Source organism: Dermacentor variabilis, chromosome 1 (genome assembly GCF_050947875.1).
Source record: "Dermacentor variabilis isolate Ectoservices chromosome 1, ASM5094787v1, whole genome shotgun sequence".
Classification (NCBI taxonomy): domain Eukaryota; kingdom Metazoa; phylum Arthropoda; class Arachnida; order Ixodida; family Ixodidae; genus Dermacentor; species Dermacentor variabilis.
In genome coordinates this window covers 150,180,073-150,198,135 of record NC_134568.1, presented here as the reverse complement: position 1 = coordinate 150,198,135, position 18,063 = coordinate 150,180,073, and the positions used below count along the sequence as shown (strand labels likewise).

At 44.8% G+C, this 18,063-nt stretch overlaps 1 protein-coding gene across 1 annotated transcript in view; it reads right to left on the bottom strand.

The window, feature by feature from the left end:
• Nucleotides 1-18,063, bottom strand: part of LOC142586353 (uncharacterized) — a 54,549-nt gene that overhangs the window by 22,307 nt on the left and 14,179 nt on the right. The window contains exon 7 of the mRNA XM_075697606.1: nt 8,298-8,492. Within this exon, the coding sequence (XP_075553721.1) occupies nt 8,298-8,492 (195 nt within the window). The remainder of the gene's footprint in view (nt 1-8,297; nt 8,493-18,063) is intronic.

Genomic DNA, 18,063 nt, shown 5'->3' with positions numbered 1-18,063 from the left:
AATTATGCCAATGCAATCTGACATTTCTTTGCTTTTTCACAACATATGTGTGCCTATATTTGTTCAGAATGATAATCAGAACAGTAAATGCAGTTCGTTTAATTTAAATGTTAGAGAGCAAAATTTGTCATAAGTATTCCCCCCACCACAGTAGTATAGTGCCTGTCAGATTCTGGTATTTGTGGTATCGCAACTCGGCCGCACCAACCTGGTTCCAGTGCATGTGGAATGCAAAAACATTTGAGATGCCCCCCCCCCCCCTTTTTGTGATCGAAGCGAGCGCATCGTGCATGTTATTATAATTTTAAACGCGCGTAGCGGTATGAGCTTCTCTGTGGCGGAGTCTTCCGATTCGTTCAGGAGCAACAGTTTCCACGTATATATACATATATGTATATATATACGTATATATATGCCGCATACATATGCACGTATATTCGTTTTTGTGGGTTTCCGTCTGTACTCCTGTAGATCACGAACATATATCCGCAACTGCTAAATTGCATGTATTGCAAGTTCGGTAGCAAACGGGACGTCGATAGGTTTGCCGCGCAGAGTGTACACACAATGTCTAACTGATCGCAGGTAGACGCTTATGCTGTAGCTTAAAGGAGGTGTTGTATAAGCGCTTTTCAACTATAGAGCAAGGCCGCTTCCAAGGTTGCCTATTTTACGCGTGGATCAGAACTATTGTTTGGTGGCCTGTCTCGCCACTGAGGATTTGCCTTTGAGCAAAAGTCTCTGTCAGTGCACCTTCCTCACGTCCAACGTCTCAGCCTTGCGCAGCGCATCAGTACCAGTTCCGTCTTGTTCGGAAAGACTTCTCCGATGCATGAGACAGGCAGCCGAAACCGTGAACTGTTTGGTGTACCGCCTTCTAGACGAGACTAGTGAATCCGTGGTAAGTGCTGAAAGTTTTTTTCATTTTCTTATTTTCTTTTTTTCCACACTACTTTTAAGTGCTGTTCAATTCTGCCGAGAATATGTTGTGTATCTAGCAACATTCAGGGCCGCTTGCGTACGAGAGACCTTGAAACCACGATGTTAGAACCACTGAGAAATATTATGCCGTGCCACCTGACGCAATCATCAAACCCATATACTGTGGATTATTCAAGCATGCTTTCAGGCATTTGAGATACACTAAATGGACTTCAACTGACTCTACCGACATTCCTCGCGCTTTCTAGTGTGAGAGATACCCCCCCCCCCCCCCCCAGAAGAAATTGTACCGTTAAAGGAAGAGAAAAAGTGATGAGAAGGTTTGCAGTAGCACGCAAACAATAAGAAAAAAAATTAATGTAACAATAGTTGCAAAGTTCACATACAGATTTTCATCAAGTAAAAAAAAAAGTCGTAGTTTGTGTCCAGTTATTTCTTCTACATTTGTACTTATATTCGTTTTCGCGGGTTTCCGTTTATACCCCTGCAGATCACGTGCATGCATTCGCAACTGTGAAAGGTTGTCGGCACGCCTGTAGGCGTTTGGCTAGCTGAGTTCACAGCCGTCTTCGCAAATGTGGCTTTGGATCTACGAGACCAGAACTGTTTAGAAATCACTCCATAGTGAGTTACCCATCGCGATCAGGAAAACACATATATCGCAAATACATCAAACAAGTTTTTAGGCACATAGGGCCTTCTGGGCTGCACTTGTCAGCTATAAGGTAGCCTCGCTGCCTGCCTGAGCTATATCTGACTGAGCTATGTGGAATGCTGGGTTGCCATAATCGGAAGTTCGAATCCAACCATCCAAATTATTATTTTTTAATTTGACGATGGTGAGCTTGAAATTCACCTCCTCTAGTGCACTACATTTGCAGGCTTGGAGTGACGCCTGACACCGGCAAAAGATGCTGAGAGCGAGTGGAGCTATACTAATCCAAGTACAACCAATTTAGGAAGGCCCACTAGGCTTGAACAAAGACACTCCCTCACCAGAACAGGAATTGGTCTCCTTGGTGCAGTATTCGGCCACCACCTCCCAAATGATTCCTTCAATAAACCCATCTCCCTCAGTCCCCAGCAGCTGTGGAGCACCTGACCAAGGCAGCAGTCATACCTGTAATGCAGCAGAGAGTGCTAAGAAGCTCTGGGTCCAGACGGGCCACCAATGGAAACTGACCCTGTCAACCTTTAATTGCCGAACTCTGCCGAGTGAGGCTAGCTTAGCAGGACTCTGAGGAACTATCAGACATTGTTTGGGATATCATCCGCCTTCGTGAGATTAGAACTGGTGAGGCTTATACATTGCTGAATAACGGCCATGTCCTCTGCTATAGAGGTCTGCCAGATAAGAAGCAATATGGGGTAGGATTCCTAATCCATAAGGATATAGCGGGCGACATTGACGAATTCTACAGCATTAATGAAAGGGTAGCTGTAGTCATAATCAAACTTAATAAGAGGTATAGATTAAAGGTAGTAAAAGCCTATGCTCCAACATCCAGTCAAGATGCTGAGGCAGTAGATCAGTTTTATGAAGATGTTGAATTAGCGATGAGAAAAGTGCAAACTCAGAATAGTGTAGTAATGGGTGACTTCAATGCAAAAGTGGGGAAAAAGCAGGCTGGTGAACAAGCAATTGGCAACTACGGCGTCGATTCTAGGCCCAAACAATGAAACATTCCTTTCCTTTGACCACTTCCTAACCTTACGTGAGGCCTCCTTACAGCGAAGGACCAATGGAGGAAGCAAGCGTACTCTGAAAGCTCCCTTCGCCCGTCCTCACGTAAGGAATGGTTACCGCATGCCTTGGTTCGAGAGGATCACTTAAAAGCTACATGTGAACACCATAATTCAATAAAAATATGTTTTATCGTCGCATAAATTTTAAATTGAAGTGCTAATACAGAGATGCGTGCGCGCTTTCTTCTAGTTTTGTATGCTAAACGTAAGAAAGTACCAGATTAAAGTGCAAAACTTAATGTGCCCCAGCAACGCTGGCAATTGGCAACTATGGCGGTCAATTCTAGGTATGCTAGAGGAGAGATGCTGGTAGAATTCATAGAAAGGAATAAGCTGGGAATATTGAACACCTTTTTCAAGAAGCGTAGCAACAGAAAGTGGACCTGGAAAAGCCCTAATGGTGAAACAATAAATGAAACTGACTTCATAATTTCTGCCGATCCCAGCATAGTGCAGGACGTGGAAGTGATAGGCAGGATAAAGTGCAGTGATCATAGGTTAGTGAGGGCTAGGATTCATCTCAATTTGTAGTGAGAAAGACTAAAATTTGTCAAGAAGAAACAGGTCAACCTAGAGGCAGTAAGGGTAAAAGCAGATAAATTCAGGCTGGTGCTTGCAAACAAATATGCAGTCTTGCAACAGAGAGATGAAGATGACATAGAGGTGATGAATGAAACCGTGACTATGCTGGCTTCAGAGGCAACAATTTGAAGCGGGAGGCAAGGCACCAAGGCAACCAGTAGGCGAGCTCTCCCAAGTAACACAGGACCTAATAAAGAAATGACAAAGAATGAAAGTGTCCAACTTAAGAGATAAGACAGAATTCGCGGAACTCTCAAAACTGATCAACAAGGTGAAAATAAGTGATATTCTAAACTATAACGTGAGAATGACTGAAGAAGCCGTAAGAAATGGACGCAGCCTGAAATCAGTGAGAAAGAAACTTGGCATAGGACAAACCAAGATGTAAGCACTGAAAGATAAGCAGGGCAATATCATCAGCAATCTCAAGGATATAGTAAAAGAAGCGGAAGAATTCTATACTGAGCTGTTCAGTACCCAGAGGACTCAGGATGCCACCATTTGAAACAGTAATAACAGGATACAGAAACTCCTCCTATAACTAGCGATGAGGTCAGAAGGGCCTTGCAAGACATGAAATGAGGAAGAGCGGCAGGAGAAGAGAACAACAGTGGATTTAATCAAAGATGGAGGAGACATAATGCTTGGAAAACTGGCGGCTCTTTATACGAAGTATCTATCAACTGCAAGGGTCCCAGAAAACTGGAAGAACGCAAACATTATACTAATAAACAAAAAGGGAGACGTTAAAGAATTGAAAAATTATAGGCCCATTAGCTTACTCCCAGTATTATATAAAATATTTACCAAAATAATCTCGAACAGGATAAGGGCAAAACTGGACTTTAGTCAAATAAAGGAACAGGCTGGCTTCAGGAAGGGATACTCTATAATATCGATCGCATCCATGTCATTAATCAGGTAATCAAGAAATCCGCAGAGTACAATAAGCCTCTCTATAAGGCTTTCATAGATTACAAAAAGGTATTTCATTCGGTAGAGATACCAGCAGTCATAGAGGCATTACGTAATCAAGGAGTACAGAACGCTTACGTAAATACATTGAAAAATATCAACAGAGGTTCTACAGCTACCTTAATTATACACAAGAATAGCAGGAAGATATCTATAAAGAAAGGAGTCAGACAGGCAGACACAATCCCTCCAATGCTATTCACTGCGGGCTTGGAAGAAGAATTCAAGCTATTAAACTGGGAAGGCTCAGGAGTAAGGATCGACGGCGAATATCTCAGCAACCATCGGTTTGCCAATGAGATTGTTCTACAGTCCAGCCCACTTATAACAGCCGCAGATATAACGAACGCTCGCTTAGTACGAACGAGGGCGGTGCTACCGTCAAAATATATATTGGGGCAATGGCACAGTGTCTCACATAGAACGAACTGTTGTGGCCTCAACACTCGGTTAGAGCGAACGCGAAGCTGTCGGGCCCCTGTAGTTGACCAAGCCGGCGGTGTTTGGTGCGGTTTCGCTGGACTGCGAACCCCCGGCAGGCGAATTTCGCGCACTTTGTGTTCCCCTGACACGACGCGAACACAGAGCGCACAAAGCGTCTCCCGGCGCTCCTTTGCGGGTAAAATAAAGTAAAAAAAGAAAAAGCGAGCGTTGAAAAATGAAAACGAAAAAGCGCGCGCGCGCGGTGACGAAAGAGAAAGTGGCGCCACCCGCGTCGCTGTGATGCATCCACGTGATCTGCGTCGGCCAATTTGAAAAGTCAGGCGTCTGCTCTACCGGCTCAAACCGGTTCTCCATTTGTTGCTCCGTTGCCACCCCGCACTGAGGGCATTGCGCCGTCGATTCTTTCTGTGCGATGGCACTGCATTGACATCGTTGCCGCATCCGTGCCTTTCCCAGATCGGGGAGTTGAAGGCTGCCTCAGCGCGCGAGCTTAAGGGCTTGACTTGCGCCTGGTGCGATGGAGGACTGTACGCCGACCTCTTCAGGTGCTAAAAGGAAAGCTGTCGACATAGCAACGAAGATGGCTATTGTTAATGAACTTGCTCAAGGTGCAAAAAACTGCGAACTGGTCAAGAAGTACGGACTGTCGAAATCGACCATTTCAACCATTGCTAAGCAAGGAAAAGATTCTTGGTGCTACCGTGAATGCTGACCCGACGACTAGAAAGCGACTTCGGAAGGCGACCTACGCGGACGTTGAGGACGCACTGCTGAAGTGGTTCGCTGACGCGCGGTCTCGCAACGTTCCGATCAGTGGACCGCTGATGCTCTCCAAGGCTAAAGACTTCGCCTTCCTTTTGGACTTTCCCGATTTCAGCCCAGGCAATGGATGGCTCCACCGGTTTAAGGCTCGCCACGGAATTGTTTTCAAGGCGGTCGTCGGCGAGGCCGCGTCTGTGAACAACGAGGACGTCGATGCGTGGCTTTCCGACAACCTCCCAACAATCACGAGCTATGCTCCACGGGACGTTTACAATGCCGACGAGACTGCGTTGTTTTATCAGATGTTGCCATCTAAAACGCATGCCTTGAAAGGCGACAAGTGCGCCGGAGGGAAGAACAGCAAGTTGCACATAACCGTTCTTCTGTGTGTCAATATGGACGGCAGTGACCGGCGGCTGCCGTTTGTCATTGGCAGGTCACGTAAGCCACGATGCTTTGGAAGCTACGTGCCCGTACGCTACAGGAACAATACAAAAGCCTGGATGAGTCGTGACTTATTTCCCGAGCGGCTTGTCGAGTTCGACCGTGACATCGCACGAAAAAACAGGAAGGTCCTGCTCGTGCTGGATAACTTTGCGGCGCACCATGTGCAGCCTTCCTTGAGTGCGGTGACAGTGCTCTTCTTGCTTCCCAATGCAACCTGCAAAATTCAGCCGCTGGATATGGGCATCATTCATGCGTTCAAGGTGTGCTACCGGTGGCGCGTCATCCAACGCTTGTTGATCGCGATTGATGCTGCCATGCCAGTTTGCATCAGCTTGCTTGCCGCCGTGGACATGTTGAAAGCGGCGTGGATGGAACTCACCGCGGAGTGCATAGAAAATTGCTTCCGCAAGGCGGGTTTTATGGGCCCAGGCACCGAGGACACCATAGATCACCCACCGGAAGGCCGGTCGCACGAGGACTTGTGGCAACGCGTCGTTGACACGCAGCTGGCCGGACCTGACGTTGCCTGGGACGATTTCGTTTCTGCTGATGACGACGCCGACATTGCGGAGCCATGCACTGACGAAGCTATTGTGCGTGAAGTGCGAGCACTTCCTGACTGCCCAGAGACCGACGAGGACGATGACGAGGATGCTGCTCTACCGCCGGTTGCTGTGAACGCTTCAACCGCGATCGGTTACATCGCGTCGCTTAAGGAACTCGTGTGCAGCAGAGGCCTTGGCGATGAACATATTACCGTGCTGGAAAAATTAGAAACGGCAGTGATGCGATCAGCTTTGAAGAAGCAGACATGCATCACGGACTTTTTTCAAAAATAAAGTGAACTTTCGTCTCGCTTGCTCTTTTTTCCCGTATTATAGGTGGTCCACTTAGTACGAACTTTGGATACAACGAACAAATGCCACGTGACGATCAAGTTCGTTATATGTGGGCTGGACTGTATTCAGAAACAATGCAGACGAGTTACAACAAATGATTGAGGACCTTAACAGAGAGAGTGTAAGAGTGGAGTCTATTAAGGAGTACATTTACCTAGGTCAATTAATCACAGGGAACCCTGATTATGAGAAGGAAATTCACAGAAGAATAAAAATGGGTTGGATCACATACAGCAGACATTGTCAACTCCTGACTGGAAGCTTACCATTATCATTGAAAAGGAAGGTGTACAATCAGCGCATTTTACCAGTGCTGACATATGGGGCAGAAACTTGGAGACTGACAAATAAGCTTGAGAACAAGTTAAGGACCGCGCAAAGAGCGATGGAACGAAGATTGCTAAGCATAACTTTAAGAGACAGAAAAAGAGCGGTTTGGATCAGAGAGCAAACGGGTATAGACGATATTCTAATTGACATGAAGAGAAAAAAATGCAGCTGGGCAGGTCGTAATGCGCCGGTTAGATAACCGTGGGACCATTAGGGTTACAGAATGGGTACCAAGAGAAGGGAAATGCAGTCAAGGACAGCAGAAGACTAGGTGGAGTGATGAAATTAGGAAATTCGTGGGCGCTAGTTGGAATCAGTTGGCGCAGGAGAGGGGTAATTAGAGATCGCAGGGAGAGGCCTTCGTCCTGCAGTGGACATAAAATTGGCTGATGATGACAATAATGATGAAATTTAATTACGACTACTGCTACCCTGTCATTAATGCTGTAGAATTCGTCAATGTTGCCCGCTGTGTCCTTATGGATTAGGAATCCTACCCCGCATTGCTTCTTATCTGGGAGACCTCTATAGCAGAGGACATGGCCATTAGTCCGCACTGTATAAGCATCACCAGTTCTTGTAATCTCGCTAAGGCCAATGATATCCCAAACAATACCTGATAATTCCTTAAAGAGTCCTGCTAAGCTAGCCTCACTCGATAGAGTTCGGATGTTAAAGGTTGCCAGGGTCAGTTTCCATTGGCGGCCTGTCCGGGTCCAGAGATTCTTAGCACCCTCTGCTGCATTACAGGTCTGACCACCGCGTTGGGTCAGGTGCTCCGCAGCTGCTGAAGACTTAGGGCCATGGGTTAATTGTAGGAATCATGAGGGAGGGGGTGGCTGAATACTGCACCAGGGAGGCCAATTCCTGTTCTGGTGAGAGAGGAGTTGGCCTACCTGGTGCAGTATTTGGCAGTAATCTGAATACTTAAATGATTGCCCAATAAATCTATGCGTTTGTGTGGGGAGTGAGTAAAAAGAACATAGGAAAGGCACTAAAAAGACTTTTATTAGGAAAATATAGTGACCGAAAATGCTCTTTCGATAACCACCAAAAAGAAGTTTGCCGAATTAAATAAATAAAAAAAAGGGAAGACAAAACCCTAAAGATACTGATACTAGTCAAATAACAAAGTGACAAGAATGCAAAATCCCAAACCATGCCACTTACCTGAAGCTCATTCAGTGCACTCTGAAAGGCTTCATTTCGTGCTTGGGCTATATGCTGCATGAGTAGTTCAGAATGTTGATTCTGCATGGCTTTGAGCAGCTTCTGAAGAGAGCTGTTCAACTGGGGTGTCTTGGTAGAGAGCAATTCTGTCTGCTGCTTCTTCAAATTCTCAAGTTCAGCGTTCTTCTTTTCCAGCTAGAATAAATATAACATCATTGTACACATAAATGACATGAAAATATAGGAAGCCTAGATGCAGTGAACCTATTACAGTCAAACCCACTTATAGTGTTACCAGTTTGAACAATATATTTTGGTTATAACAATAAAAAGCTGCTGCACCATCAACTTTTGTATGTTTTCTATGAGAAATAACCCGCTATTACAATGTCCCCATGCCACATTATCGGTAACAATGATGAAGTCTGGCTGCTGGGTATCCATGCCAAAAGGTAATGGAATGCAAAATCCTTGAAAAGAAAAAAGAAAAAGTGAAACGTGAGCTGCTGTGTGATCGCCCACCACCTCAACTATTGCGTGCACAACTATTGCCGCTCAGATGCGGGCCAGCCTCGCGCGCATCTCTGCCGTTGCCCTTCCACCCCTCCGAACACGAATGGGTTGCACTTATAGCTCTGTGCCGCGCCATCCTCCGAAACATGAATGGACCACCCCAACTGGACTGACAACGCTGCCGGCACTGCTCCTAGATTGCTCGCTAGGCCTATCGCTGGGCCCTAATTCTGAGCAATAATACTAATGGATTAAGTCGCTCGTGCTCGTCTTTGTTGCATCGAAGTCGTTCCTGACCACGTAGTTTCTCAGCCTCGTTTGACTCACTGCCGAAACAGAACATGGCTGATCAGCCCACTGATCATCGGCAAGGCACGGCGTTGCCAGTGAAAAGAAAGTGCACTGCTATAGATTTGGAAACGAAATGCTTCTAACCGATAAGGCGACCATCACGAACATGCTTGCATCGGATAGCGACACTGACGAAAACGGCAGCGCTGACGCAGTAGGGCAGGCTGCCTCAACACTGTCCCCACGGGAGGTCCTGTATATGATTGAGTTCCTCATGGTCTTGTTTTCACAAGGAACTTTCCACTTCAACACATGGAGTACCTGGATGCTTAGGAGAGGGATGTTGGCAACCTTCGCGTAAAGCAAGCAAGGCCGACGGACATGCAGTTTTCTCGTGCAAGCCAGTGGGAAGTACGTGGCGAGATGCTTGTGGCGATCTCGTCCCAGCATTTCTTCTGGATTTCTCAAGCTGAAAGGCTACAGCGGCAACCTTCTCGCATTCTTTAAAAGGCCCTTTTTGGGGCCACCAAAGCGATGCCTCGGCAGAGATCACATGTCACTTGCTGCCCGTGACCCCTGTTTGCAGTTGTTAAAGCAGTGCCATTCTTGAACGGTGACAGCTGCGGCTTGTTAAAAACACACAATCGCAGCGTGCAGGAAGAGTTAAACAGTTAAACGAGTCAACACAATCGGAAGCCGGATGGCGGAAGGTGGTGGGGACGAGAACTGGCCACCCCGCAATTATAGTTTTTTTGGAACAGCTATGCCATCCTCCATTTTGATTTCTTTTTTTCATGCAACCCGATTATAACAATGGTTATAACAATTATAACAATAACAATGTTATCATATAACAACAACAATGTTAACAATAACATTGTTATAACAATTAACAAAGGAATTTTCGTGGCACTTGAATATTGTTATAAGCGTGTTTGACTGTAGTCTGTTTCTTTCTTTTTGTTGAAATAACACATCATATCAACTGCTGTAAAGAGGTTTAACAATTTTGCATGTTAATTGTCAACAAAACTCATATTTTAGCTATATATCATGCCACCATAAGTTCCTATGTGCAGTAACAGAAAGCCAGAATAGTAACTTATTGTGGCACCCATCGATTTGCATTTGTCCCTACATTTCGTGCAAAGGGAATTTGCTTATAATATAGTGGTAACACATGTATGCTCACATAAAAAGTTTGAACTCTTCAATGGAAAAAATTTTGAAAATATCCTACAACTTCACACATATGACAGATGAATGAGAACTGTGGAGCCGTTCAGCAAGCCCTTATACTACTTATCAATAGGACATCACAAGCACCAGATATCTCCTAGCAATCATTAATGTTGAAGCTGTACAAGACCACCCTCCAGCTATTTCACTACCCAAGGAAAAAAATTGCATGTCCAGCAAGGGTACAGCAAGGATAAAATGTACATATAGTATACCATTTCAGAATAATTAGACACTGGAACATAAGTTATGAGGTATATTCATATGCCAGAGACTGCACGTGAAACAAATAGCAAATATAAACTTTTCTCATTAACTCGAAGTTCATCAGTGCATCACATTTATTGATGTGCAGTCATCTCAGCTCATCGCAATAACTAAGATCACTTATTCATATACCTTTTTCTAGCTTGACAATCATCACCAATTCCCTTTAGTTGCAGTCTCAGCATCAAAATGTGTGTGTGTGTGTGTGTGTTTTTTTTAAGATTATGCTATGCTTTCAAGCATCCGTGACTCTAAAAAGGACGTGTTGTGATGGAAACATCATGCCAGAACAAGCAAGACCTTCGACTGTCAATTTTGTGGCTTAATACCACCATAATAAAAACAACAAGATGCAATAAATTATATCTTGTTATTCATCTCTTGATTTGACACAATGAAAAATGGAATTTATTTGTTTATTTTTGTCAGGACTTTCATGTCTTCAGTAAGAGTTATACTGTAGGCAGAAAATCGAAACAAAAGGCAATGCTACCTATTCCGAAATGGTTGGCACCACTAAGAATCTGCATGCTATTACATCTCAGTTGACTGCAACAGCAATCAGTAGACTGTGATTACTGGAAGCCTAAACAATGCAATTATACATTGTTACCAGGCATGAAGTTGAAAAACTGCATAACTATTAATGCTACAACTTGCTTTACCAAGGACCGAGGAAGGTCTTTCTCCTACTGTCTTGATGTTTATTTATATCCAACTTGCACTGACGCAACTGATGGTGCATTAATAAGTCAAAAAGGTGGTAACACTAATGCATTATGCTCGCCAACCTTTAGTTTCGAATGGGACGTGACAGGTCACATGTAAACCTGATAGAACACTTTGCGATTACACTGCACAACCACACTATGCTTCTTGCAGGCAGACATAACTCAGTCACAAAGCTAAACAATGTCCATTATGTAGGGGCACAGTGTATTCATATGATCACAGCTTTAATGGAGTCATGACAGCTATAGCCTCCCTTCTAGTACCTCATTATTGTGAAACGGAGTGCAGGCCTGAAGACCCCTTGTATGACGAGCCAAAATGCACATACATGTTTATTATGTCATTTTAACACTCCCAATGATTTAGACGAGGGGTTGCTAAACTATGGCCTGGCCAGATCAGGTCTGGCCCTAGTACCTGCTGAAGACTGGCCATAACCACCACAAGGGTGCCTGTCCTAGTTATTGGCAGGTACAGCATTGGGTGGGATCAGTTTCAAAGTGAACATGCACTGCCACACAAAGTGCAGATTGCTCCTGTCATTACAGAGTGTGCCCCGTAATGCCAGAAGAATGTGGGAAATGTCACCAGAGAACATAATTTACATGCTCTAGACAAGTGTTACGGGCCCTGTATGATATATTTAGTAATACAACAACTTGAAAGACTTGGCCTCGATCTTTTGTGCCCCATAAGCCTGGTAGCATTCAGAACGAAATCGTCTGGCAATAGAGTTAAATATGTACAAGCTGCATACAGCCTCCCCCTCCACTCCCTTTCTGGATTTTATTTCCAGCAAATTCTGAGCTTTCTTGCATCAGCTGTAAGACAAATACTTTTCATAGTCACAAAAGTAGACTCACATTTCAAACTTACAAAACAACAGATTTTTATGAATTATGAAAAGTTCAAATTACCTGGAACCAATTAAGATATGGTATGAAATGAACTTAGCAATGTTATACACAAAGTTTTTGATTAAACCATCACAAAATAGAACAAAGACCACCTTAGAGCTCGCTGCCTTAAATTTGCCATTATTATAGGAACTGTGCATAAAAAATGGGGGAACGGGGGTGGCAAGAACGTGAAAACCAGTCAGCGCTGCTATCTTATAATGTCGCCCATCAGCGTACACAGCAGCCTGAATATCTAGCATGGGCACGTTCTCACTATCTATGCCTTATGGATGTTTTCGCCATCAGCCATTTTTGGCCATGTTTCTTTGCCCTGGTAGGCCAAGAAGTTTAAAGGGGTGCTGAACCACCCCTCGAGCTTGGTGAAAAAATGCAGCTTACAGCTCAGCCAAATTTTGCAGTTGTGCATGGCACGTTGAGCTCACAAGCACAGCCCGAAATCACGTATTTCTCAAACACTCTCTTTTCAAACGAGGCCTTCTCCTCACTAGCTTCAAAGCTTTCGGCGTATTGCATATGTAGTCATATGCAAGATTCCCATAGAGGGGGCTGCTATTGGCTGATAGCTGACATCAATTAAGAAGGACGTTTGCTTCTTCCTACCGTTACTGGGTATATTTATTGACACAGTTGAATAAACAGGCTGAAGTAAGCAAAAATCTGCTTTCAAATTTTGATAAGAATAACATACTTCCAGAAGAAGCCAACTATCATCTGTTCACTATCGGCCGCAGCTCCCCGCGTAGGAATTCAACTGCGGCCATCCCGCTTATTGGTGCCATAGCCACTGGCTCTCGCTAATTTTGATTAGTCTTGAACATTCAACTAGCCTCGAACCATGGGAAACTTAAGGTCAATCCACATATACGCAATGGCGGACAGGCCGCCATTGGAATATGAACCTGGCAACGTTTAACGCTAGAACGTTATCTAGTGAGGCGAGTCTAGCAGTGCTATTGGAAGAATTAGAGGGCAGTAAATGGGATATAATAGGGCTCAGTGAAGTTAGGAGGCCAAAAGAAGCATATACAGTGCTAAAAAGCGGACACGTCCTTCGCTACTGGGGCTTAGCGGAGGGACGAGAACTAGGAGTCGGATTCCTGATCAATAAGAATATAGCTGGTAGCCTACAGGAATTCTATAGCATTAACGAGAGGGTGGCAGGTCTTGTTGTGAAACTTAATAAGAGGTACAAAATGAAGGTTGTACAGGTCTACGACCCTACATCCAGTCATGATGACCAGGAAGTCGAAAGCTTCTATGAAGACGTGGAATCGGCGATGGGTAGAGTGAAAACGAAATACACTATACTGATGGGCGACTTCAATGCCAAGGTAGGCAAGAAGCAGGCTGGAGACAAGGCAGTGGGGGAATATGGCATAGGCACTAGGAATAGCAGGGGAGAGTTATTAGTAGAGTTTGCGGAACAGAATAATATGCGGATAATGAACACCTTCTTCCGCAAGCGGGATAGCCGAAAGTGGACGTGGAGAATCCCGAACGGCGAGGCTAGAAATGAAATAGACTTCATACTCTGCACTAACCCTGGCATCATACAAGATGTGGACGTGCTCAGCAAGGTGCGCTGCAGTGACCATAGGATGGTAAGAACTTGAATTAGCTTAGACCTGAGGAGGGAACGGAAGAAACTGGTACATAAGAAGCCGATCAATGAGTTAGCGGTGAGAGGGAAAATAGAGGAATTCCAGATCAAGCTACAGAACAGGTATTCGGCTTTAACTCAGGAAGAGGACCTTAGTGTTGAAGCAATGAACGACAATCTTGTGGGCATCATTAAGGAGTGTGCAATAGAAGTCGGTGGTAACTCCATTAGACAGGATACCAGTAAGCTATCGCAGGAGACGAAAGATCTCATCAAGAAACACCAATGCATGAAGGCCTCTAACCCTACAGCTAGAATAGAACTGGCAGAACTTTCGAAGTTAATCAACAAGCTTAAGACAGCTGACATAAGGAAGTACAATATGGATAGAATTGAACATGCTCTCAGGGTCGGAGTAAGCCTAAAAGCAGTGAAGAAGAAACTAGGAATTGGCAAGAAACAGATGTATTCGTTAAGAGACAAAGCCGGCAATATCATTACTAATATGGATGAGATAGTTCAAGTGGCTGAGGAGTTCTATAGAGATTTATACAGTACCAGTGGCACCCACGACGATAATGGAAGAGAGAATAGTCCAGAGGAATTCGAAATCCCACAAGTGACGCCGGAAGAAGTAAAGAAAGCCTTGGAAGCTATGCAAAGGGGGAAGGCAGCTGGGGAGGATCAGGTAACTGCAGATTTGTTGAAGGATGGTGGGCAGATTGTTCTAGAGAAACTGGCCACCCTGTATACGCAATGCCTCATGACCTCGAGCGTACCGGAATCTTGGAAAAACGCTAACATAATCCTAATCCATAAGAAAGGGGAGGCAAGAGACTTGAAAAATTATAGACCGATCAGTTTATTGTCAATTGCCTACAAACTATTTACTAAGGTAATCGCAAATAGAATAAGGAACACCTTAGACTTCTGTCAAGCAAAGGACCAGGCAGGATTCCGTAAAGGCTACTCAACAATAGACCATATTCACACTATCAATCAGGTGATAGAGAAATGTGCGGAATATAACCAACCCTTATATATAGCTTTTATTGATTACGAGAAAGCGTTTGATTCTGTCGAAACCTCAGCAGTCATGGAGACATTACGGAATCAGGGTGTAGACGAGCCGTATATAAAAATACTGAAAGATATCTATAGCGGCTCCACAGCCACCATAGTCCTCCATAAAGAAAGCAACAAAATCCCAAAAAAGAAAGGCGTCAGGCAGGGAGATACGACCTCTCCAATGCTATTCACAGCGTGTTTACAGGAGGTATTCAGAGACCTGGATTGGGAAGAATTGGGGATAAAAGTTAATGGAGAATACCTTAGTAACTTGCGATTCGCTGATGATATTGCCTTGCTTAGTAACTCGGGGGACCAATTGCAATGCATGCTCACTGAGCTGCAGAGGCAAAGCAGAAGAGTGGGTCTAAAAATTAATCTGCAGAAAACTAAAGTAATGTTTAACAGTCTCGGAAGAGAACAGCAATTTACAATAGGTAGCGAGGCACTGGAAGTGGTAAGGGAATACATCTACTTAGGGCAGGTAGTGACGGCGGATCTGGATCATGAGACGGAAATAATCAGAAGAATAAGAATGGGCTGGGGTGCATTTGGCAGGCATTCTCAGATCATGAACAGCAGGTTGCCAATATCCCTCAAGAGAAAAGTGTATAATAGCTGTGTCTTACCAGTACTCACCTACGGGGCAGAAACCTGGAGGCTTACGAAAAGGGTTCTACTGAAATTGAGGACGACACAACGAGCTATGGAAAGAAGAATGATGGGTGTAACGTTAAGAGATAAGAAAAGAGCAGATTGGGTGAGGGAACAAACACGAGTTAATGACATCTTAGTTGAAATCAAGAAAAAGAAATGGGCATGGGCAGGACATGTAATGAGGTGGGAAGATAACCGATGGTCATTAAGGGTTACGGACTGGATTCCAAGGGAAGGGAAGCATAGCAGGGGGCGGCAGAAAGTTAGGTGGGCGATGAGATTAAGAAGTTTGCAGGGACAACATGGCCACAATTAGTACATGACGGGGGTTGTTGGAGAAGTATGGGAGAGGCCTTTGCCCTGCAGTGGGCGTAACCAGGCTGATGATGATGATGATGACATATACGCTTGCCACCATACACTCACTCCTGGCCAATCCTGGCTACACGTCTTGGCAGACCTTGCTCAGTATTGCGCTAATGACGGCGCTCCAAAATGTGCAAGTTGGATGTGGCTCCTATCCGTCAGTCAAGCTGGTGCAGGACAAGGCCAGTCCACAGTATGTTAGCATGACCAGACTGGAGCACATAAGCACAAGTGTGCACTTCAGCCCTGTTGTGCACAAAGCAAATGCTGCACATATGCACTACAGTTGCATGTAGCTGCGGTCTGCTATGTAGCATAGATACCACAGTCGCTGCGACGAGCTCACTTCCTGAGAACAATTGTGTGTGGCATGTCGTAGGCTCCAAAATCATAAATAGTGGCATGTACACGAACATCCAAAATCAAATTTGCATTGTGCGCCACGGTGACGTTCAGTAGGCAGAGAGCGTTGTGGGCATACCCTGCTTTGCCGTAGCTTTCGCAGTGCAAGGCATTGAAGAATGAGTGAGAGCACTACGAAGGAGATCAAGGGCAATCTTGGACTGGCAATAAGCGCGCTTCTACTGAATGCACTGACGTACTTTTTGCTGCAAAGTATTTCTGAGTCTAGTTTAACTCCAAATGCATTTCTCGACTTCGATAAATAGTGTTTCAGGGCCCCTTTAATTTAACGAAACTTTTATTTGAATTAGGTGGCATCAGAACATATGAAAAAACGGGGCCAACTAAATGTTTGAGATTTGTTCGATTAAATTGGAATTTTGAACTATGAAAGCTTGATTTACAGGAAGTAATCTGTGCTTCATTTACAGGAACTCTCACTGATGTTTTTTTGACAAATATAGTATACATAAATGCTTACCCATTTCTTCATTAAAATATGCAATATTTCCAGTCAGCCTTTGCTTGGCTCATTTCATTACAGGACAATCACTGTATGTCTGTGTATAAATATGAACAGTGCAGACAGCAAGGCTGGGGTGGTGCAATCATGAGGTATATGCAACCACCAATATATACTGACAAAGCAATTTAATGAATTCACCTGCACATATGGTCAGACATTCTCAAATAATTCTGAGTCAGCTGCTAAAGTGCCATTCTAGATGAAAAAAAAATGTCAGTTTCACTGATTTTTCTCCTGGTCAGAAATTATTTACAATAATAAAAATGTCAAGGTGTTTATTGACAGGTTACGCAAGGAGTGAGAGGTCGAACTTGGTGCGGTAGTCAAACCCTGCGAGCAGTCAGAACCAGCCCCGTGCGTAAAGCATTGGTGATGCGCCTGACTGACCAGCACTTCATTGTTACATTTCATATGCTGGAGATGCGCCAGGCTAACCGGCGCTTTTAGCCCGGCGCTTCTTGTTCGTTACATTTGTCCCCCGGAGAAATAGGTGCCATCCTGGCGATCTAAGCATAAGGTAGCATAGAGGGATCGTAGAAGAGTTTGAGCCAATCTACGTGAACAGTTTCGCGACCGCGACCGCACTGATCAGAAGACGGCGACACAGGCTCGATGACATAGTTCACGGGGAAGCTTGTGCAATAACACGGTAAGGTACATGATATCGTGGGAGCAGCTAAGGAAGGCCGGGCGCTAAAGGTGGAACCCACAGCCAAACCAATGAATGGAAAGGGAAGCTTGGGGGGTCAGAGCCACGACGATGACGCTTCTGGTGTGTCTGATCTGCGGTGGTAAGACAGCGGGTAAGTTGTCTGCATTCTTCAGCATGCTGCGCAGCTTGAGAGACAGGAACACATTCTGATGAATCAGGCTGGTAGGGTAGAATGGCATCGATGGTGCAGGAAGGTTCGCGGCCATAAAGTAAGAAAAACAGAGAAAAACCAGTGGTGGCTTGAGTAGGAGTATTAGTGGCAAACGTGATGAACGGAAGCACAGCGTCCCAGTTGGAATGGTCGGACGCGACGTACATGGCGAGCATGTCGCCAAGAGTACGGTTGAAACGCTCCGTCAACTCGTTCGTTCGTGGATGGTATGCACTAGTGGTCCTGTGGATGATGTGACATTCCTTCAAAAGCGACATCATGACTTCAGATAGAAAAGAGCGGCCTCGATCACTAAGAAGTT